The sequence below is a fragment of the Orycteropus afer genome, unplaced genomic scaffold (assembly GCF_000298275.1).
Source record: "Orycteropus afer afer isolate SDZICR_OR568_19922 unplaced genomic scaffold, OryAfe1.0 scaffold00370, whole genome shotgun sequence".
Classification (NCBI taxonomy): Eukaryota; Metazoa; Chordata; class Mammalia; order Tubulidentata; family Orycteropodidae; genus Orycteropus; species Orycteropus afer.
The window spans coordinates 1657997-1664690 of record NW_006921957.1 but is presented as its reverse complement, the minus strand read 5'-3'; the positions used below and the strand labels follow the sequence as shown (position 1 = coordinate 1664690).

Genomic DNA, 6694 nt, shown 5'->3' with positions numbered 1-6694 from the left:
CCCGCCCCTGCCGGTGGCCAGGCGGCGGCAGAGGCTGCACAGGACCAGGGAAGGGCGTTAAGAACTTGGTCAGGGTCATGAAAGAGATTGGATTTGAGGTCGGACCGGAGGCTGGCGGGAAAGAGAGGGTGAGGCTTTGGGATTGAAGCGCCAACTCAGCAAAAGGAGGGGGGGGGCCCTGAAGATTGAGCATATCAGGGCAAGGAGGTCAGGGATTTATCAACTCATGGAGGCATGGTTAAAGCGTCGTTTCAGAGAGGCTGATGGTTGGGCAGGACCCTTAAACGTGTGGACAGGAGTATGTAGAAGAGACCTGAAGGTGGCTGGGGCTTCCAGAGTTAACAAAGGGTGAGGTAGGAGAAAATAAGAAAATTGATAGGAGAGGGAGGAGCTAGACGGGGGCCCTAGAACAAGAGGTTGCTTGGAAGTGAGGGGCAGTGGACAAGACCAACACTAGAGAGGCAGAGATGAGTGGGTTTTGAGTACCATAGGGGTAGGGGGTAATGGATGCCTGAAGATGGCCAGGTAATTAGATGCAATTAAGACCTTTTGGGTCTAGCAGAAAAGGCCTTAAGGATATGGAGCTGGGAGGACCCCAGGCACCAACACACCAGGAGGCTACATCCCCCGAGGCCCTTGTTCCAGTCAACAAGGATGTTCAGGGCCTAGAGTCTTCAGCCCAGCACTGAGGAAATAACTGTTCAGAATAGAGCAGGTGTGCACAGAGTCAGAAAGTTGGCAGTGGGCTGTTTACTCCTCCTTTGTGAAAGCAGGTGGCGCAGGAGGGCAACAGAAGATGCACTAATGCGGACAAGTATCACATTTATTTCACAAACACTGGGTAAATGGGTGGAGATGTATGTAGGGGGCCCAGGGCACAACTGCATACACAGCTGTCAGCAACCCACTTCCCACAGGGAGGATCCACCAAGCAGTGCCTCCCAGTCGACAGGCAGTGAAAGGTGAGTGCAGAGAGAACCCTGAACATCAAGCTCCCTGAAAGGCTAAGGGGCACAGCTCCAGCTATCCGAGGAATATCACAAATAAATAAATTAATATCACTGATCATCTAGTCACCCATCTTCACTCTGGATGTCTGCAAAACAAGAAAAAGAGAAATCAGACAGAAACAGTGACAAATGACAGAAGTCAGACCTAGCAAACCCACAACTGCAGGCACAGACACAACAGATAGATAACTGGACCAGGATGGACACACTGTGACAGACAAATACAGATGAACAACAGTGAGACAGTCATAATTAGACTATGGGACAGACAGAGAAAACTGGTCACAAATCCACACAGTCATTGTCAGGCAAGACACACACAATTCAGACATGCTGTCCTACTTGACAGGCACATCACAGGCACAGATATCCACAGGTCCTAAAATGCTGAGTAAAACACAAGAGACATACTCATATAGACACAAACAAGACCCTAACCCAGTCTAGTCCCCAGGTAAGTATAGAAAGAAGACAGGAAGAAAATGACAAAAAAAAAAAAAGAAAGAAAACGACAGACAAGAGAAAGAGACTGATGAGAAAAAGATATATAGACACAAAACGGGAAAAACGACATGTGTCAATGACACTGGATCAGACAAAAAAATATAGTGTCAAAAGAAGAAAATCAGAAAATGAGAAGGAGATGGAAAGAACAGTTTGGGATTTCTATGGTTACAGGTAGAAAAGAGGGGTATTGCTACTCATCCAGAAAGACAGTGGAGCTGGTTGGGGGGCAAGAATACAGAGGATCTCTGGGGGGATTTAGCACCTGGAGAATTGCGACGATCACCCCAAAGAGGCCAATGGCGCTGCCAAAGATCTCCACGATGAGAATCTTTACAAAGAGGCTGGGATTCTGAGCATCAGCCAGGGCAGCCCCACTGCCCACGATGCCCACGCAGACTCCACAGAAGAGGTTACACAGGCCTACCGTAAGGCCAGCCCCAAACATGGAGTAGCCTGTAGGAATGGGGGAGGAGGGAGATTGAAGCTTACTCTGGCACAAGGGAGATGAAGATAAGGGCCCAACATGGACTAACAGGGCCAACCACCACCTTAACTCTGCAAAGCAAACCACAGTAGGCAAGAGAATATCAAAATGAAGAGTCTAAGCTGGGGTAGGGGCAGGAAGCAAGTGTGAAGCCCAGCTTTGTACCTTCACATACCCACCTACCTGCATGATAGTTTCGATGGCCGATGGCCTTGGGGTTAGTGGCACTGAAAGGCTAAGGGAAGCAGTAATCAGAAACTACTCCTTATGACACCACCACCCCCAATCTCTAAACATCAGGCAGAACACACTAGAATATGATGCCCACTGCCATCCGAGTCCTCCATACCTCAGCCATGTTGCTAATGACAATTGCCATGATGATGCCGTAGATGGCTACAGCCTCACAGAAGATGATGCTGGTGGTGGTAGTGGTGGGGGAGGGGAGTTGGAGAGATTAAGAGTTGGAAAAAAAAAAAAACAACCTTCCTCCCCAAAGAGTCCCCAGCAACCTTTCCACCCTCAACATCCTACCCCATCAGGAGGCTGGTCAGGAGCAGCATGTCAGGTCTAACAGACAGCTCCCAATGCATGTGAGTCTCACCATTCTCTGAGGGCTCTTATATTTACCTGACTAGGTTCTTAGTCTTGATCCTGGGGGCCTTCACTCCTCCCCCAATGATGGAGGATCCTGTAATATAGATGCCCCTGGTGGAAGGGTAGGAAAAGGGTGAGCAGAACCCCAGCTGTTACTACTCCCAAGATGACTAAGGACCCAATGACATCACCTCCCATGACTAGCCCCTCTCCCCAGCCCCACAACTCCAATACTCACCAAGCTGCCCCAACCACAGACAGGGAGATAGCTAGACCAATGCCCAGGTTCGACCACATGAAGGGGGAAGTCTCTGTAAGGAACCTGGTGTGGGGGCAGGGAGGAAAACAATTCAGGCCTGGGAACAGAGCACAAAATTCACAGCCTCCTTCCCCCACTCCAAGTCCTGGATTTTGAGACAACAAACTTCATTGAGTAAATGGAGGTGGGGAGATGAGGAGAACCTAGAGAAGGGAACTCAGACCAGAGAAAAGCAAAAACTGCAGAAAGGAAACTCCTAGGGGAATCCTATCTCTGCCCTCCCTTACCATGCCACATCAAAGCGGAAGCCCAAGTCAAATATGGTGTAGCAGATTCCTGTAGTGGTGAGAAAAAAAGGGTTAAGGGCTGCTCTCTAGAGAGAAGTTCCTCAACCTACATAAGGAGTTGCCCAGCTGAAAGGCCACCTCTTTAAAAGTCTGTTTATACCCAAGTCAGGGGGGAGTCCTCAGGCCCAATCCCAGGTGACAATGTGGCTGTCTATACAGATTCCTCTGCTCAGGCCTCCATTTCCAACCACTCCCTCAGTGCCATGTCTCCCTCAGTAACATCGTCTCCCAGACTGAGCCCCTCAGCAAGCACACCACCTGGCAGGCCTGAACCTAAGTAAAGGAGGGAGCAAGAGCCCTGGCAACCCCACCAGATCCTGCCGGCCCAGCCCGAACCGCTGTTTACCCAACAAGCTGGGGGCGGTGGAGCAAACGACCGGGAAGAGGAACTGGAGCAGCCGGCTCGTGACCCAAGAAGGCCGGTCAGAAGCAAGAAAAGAACGACAGCAGTGAGGCGGGGGAGAATGGCAATAATGACAAAAGGGACTAGCGCTCCTCCTGTGTGTCCCGACACCTGTTACCCGCGCCCCTCTATCAACAGCTGGAGATCTGAGTCTCCTCTGCGGGGTCAGCAGCCTTCTCTGGCGTGAAGCAAATCCCGAAGCCCGGAAGACAGAGCCCGCCCTACGGCCCAGTATCCCGGCACCCCATTTCCCCGCTAGGCTCCAGCCCTGACAGCACTACACCGATCTACCCCCGCCCCCCCTTTCCCATCCCGCCAGGGCCGGGCCTCACCCACGACAATCATGGAAGCCCAGAAAGCCACGGAGACCCCAGAGTAAAGAAGCGCGAGCCCCGTCATGGCGGCAACGACAGCGGGGATCCAGTCGGTGGGGCCAGAGCTAAAACCGCGTCCCCACGTCCACCGTCGACCCCGCAATCTCTCTGCCCGCCCTAAAGCATCACCTGATTCACCTACGTGAGGCGCCGGCACCACGTGACCACGCGCCGGGGCCTGCGCAGCGTCGCCGCCCCTCTCGAACATGGCGACGCTGGAACAGTAGGGCGCTGAGGATTATGGTTGTTGTAGGCGCCCGCCAAGGACGCAGCCCCGTAGTCCTCCTCCTAGTTCCGACTCTTACCAAGTACCTCGAATTCTGGCTAATTCCCCTCGTGCCTCTCTGAGCCTGCTCTTTCTCAGTCCCGGTACTCCACCTCGTTTTGGTCCACCAGTCCTGCTTTATACAGGGGTCTGTTCAGCCTCCTTAGCTTGGCCTCCACGCCGCTGCCTACCCCTCAGGCTGCCCTGTCTTCCTACCACTCTATTCTACCTAGTTCCACGAAGGTGCCATATTCTTTCTCAAGGTGTTTGTATTGTTTCCTCTGCCGGAGCACTCTTCTTCTTGCTCACCCCACTGCCTGGCTAACATCTACTGGTGCTTGGAAACCATTTCCCTCAGCAGCCTCCCCTAACCCAAAGTCAGGGTTGTGGGCCTGCTCTGGGCTCCCATGACCTTGGCAAGACCTGTAAAACTTGGCTATAAAACCTAGGTTATCTCACTCCCTTGTTTAAACTGGCTTCTCTTTCACTTAGAATAAAATCTAAAGTCCTTACAATGATCTACTCGGCCTCACCCTATGAGGGTACCCATTCCCCCATACCTCAACTTCATCCCTTACTCACCCCAACTTCAATAGTTGAACTGCCCTCCTTGCTAGTCCTTGACTATGCTAGCCATATCCCCACCTCAAGGCCCCTGCACTTGTCCTCTCCTTTCATCACCACCCCTAGCTCACTCCGTTAACTTCCTTTCAGTCTTTGCTCAAATGCTGTTGTTGTTGTTATGTGCCCTCAAGTCATAGCGACCCCTCCCTGTGTTTCCAAGGTAGCATCACTACAGAAGTAGATTGCCCAACCTTCCTTCCCAGGAGTGGCTGGTGGATTTGACCCGCCAGCCTTCTGGTTAGCAGTCAAGTGCCTTAGGCATTATGCTACCAGAGCTCCTTGCTCAAATAATACCTTTTCCAAAAGGTTTTCCCTATCGTATTTAATATTGAACCTCCGTTACAACATTCCCTATGCACCTTCCCAGCTATTTCTCCATAGTACTTATCACTATTTGGCATACTCAGTATTTTATATTGGTTACCTATCTTCTCCCATGAGAATTTAAGCACCGTGGAAGGATTTTCCTTGAGCTCACTGTTTATTTCCAGTTCCTGGTACACAAAGGGTGCTCAGTACATATTTACAGAATACATAACCAGTGCCCACCTTGTCCCAGTTACTATGGTCAGTTTACAGGTCTGTCTCTACCATGAGACTGGGTATCCCTGAGACAGAGACCACATTTCCCTTTTTCATCTTCATCCTCAAGAGGTATCTCTTCACTTAACCTCTCTCAAACCTTAGGGTCCAGCAACTTGACTTTACTTGAAGCATTCACACTGGTTCATACCTGTGTTTAAGCAGTGGCACTCTGCTAAAGTGTCCTTTTCACTCTCTTTCTCCCAACAATTATTCTTCCTTCAAGAGATACAGCTTAGGTGTCACCCTCTTTAGGAAGCCTCCTCTGGTGACGCAGTAGCTAAGGCATTTGGCTGCTAACCAAGTCAGCAGTTCAAACCCACCAGTCACTCTGCAGAAGAAGATGGGGTGATCTACTTCCACAAAGATTTACAGCCTTGGAAACCCAATGGGGGTTGCTATGAGTCGGAGTTGACCCGATGGCCGTGAGTTTGGTTTGGTTTTGGCCTCTGGGCTCCTACTATCCCAGGGGCTACTTGCCTTCTCAGACTGTACTGTTTCACTGTTTGCTAATAGCCTGTTTAACCATCTCTCCCCCAGCCACACTGTGAGGACAGGAATCAGGTCAAATTCAATTTACTGCTCTACATACAGATCTGTGGAGGAACTATAGTGTTTATTCATCAAACACTACAGGGAAAGTATCTGGTTTATTCAAGTTTCTGGGAACTCCCTGAGAAACAAATCAAGAGTCAGCGCCGGCCAGTGCTATCCAACAGAACTTTCTGTGATAATAGAAATGTTCCATAGCTATGCGGATCTCTCATGTAGCTATTTAAACACTGGGAATATTGACTAGTGACTGACAAACTGAATCACCAATTTTAACTTAAAACTTAAAATTAAGTTTAAATAACCATATATGTCTACTGGCTATGATATTGGACAGCGTAGGTCTATACCAGTGATTTGCAATTAGGGGGCAATTCTACCCCCACAGGGGGCATTTGTCAATGTCTTTGTGACATTTTTGGTTGTCACAACTGGAGGGGGAGAGGTTACTGGCACCTAGTTGGGAGAGGCCAAGGATGATGGTGAGCATCCTACAATACACAGGACAGCCCCTTTCAACAAAGAATTATCTGACCCAAACTGTTAACAGTGGTGAGGTTCAGAAACCCTGGTCTAGACCATCTAGTACCTGCCTCTTGATAAGGGCAGATCCTCAACTACAGTCCAGGAACTAGAACTGGCCAGAGGTCCTGGTCTACTCCCAGTAGGACAGATGAACTCCGAAGGCCA

At 50.1% G+C, this 6694-nt stretch overlaps 1 protein-coding gene across 1 annotated transcript; it reads right to left on the bottom strand.

Annotated features, from left to right (window-relative positions):
- Nucleotides 1–1069: 1069 nt before the first annotated feature.
- On the bottom strand, nucleotides 1070–4006 carry ATP6V0B (ATPase H+ transporting V0 subunit b). Its single transcript, XM_007953069.2, has 8 exons — nucleotides 3940–4006; nucleotides 3145–3193; nucleotides 2837–2920; nucleotides 2632–2709; nucleotides 2351–2420; nucleotides 2185–2236; nucleotides 1780–1970; nucleotides 1070–1096 (listed from the first exon to the last, which is right to left on the bottom strand). The coding sequence occupies exons 1-8, from the start codon at nucleotides 4004–4006 to the stop codon at nucleotides 1070–1072; spliced, it is 618 nt and encodes a 205-aa protein (XP_007951260.1).
- Nucleotides 4007–6694: the final 2688 nt, after the last annotated feature.

Bases quoted from the DNA above. Each gene is read 5' to 3' on its own strand.
- ATP6V0B (XM_007953069.2), bottom strand. From the start codon at position 4,006: ATGACGGGGCTCGCGCTTCTTTACTCTGGGGTCTCCGTGGCTTTCTGG. The intron at 2,921-3,144 runs GTAAGGGAGGGC...CCCCCACACCAG, and splicing joins TTCCGCTTTGATGTGGCATG to GTTCCTTACAGAGACTTCCC. The intron at 2,710-2,836 runs GTGAGTATTGGA...CCCTTCCACCAG, and splicing joins TCTGTGGTTGGGGCAGCTTG to GGGCATCTATATTACAGGAT.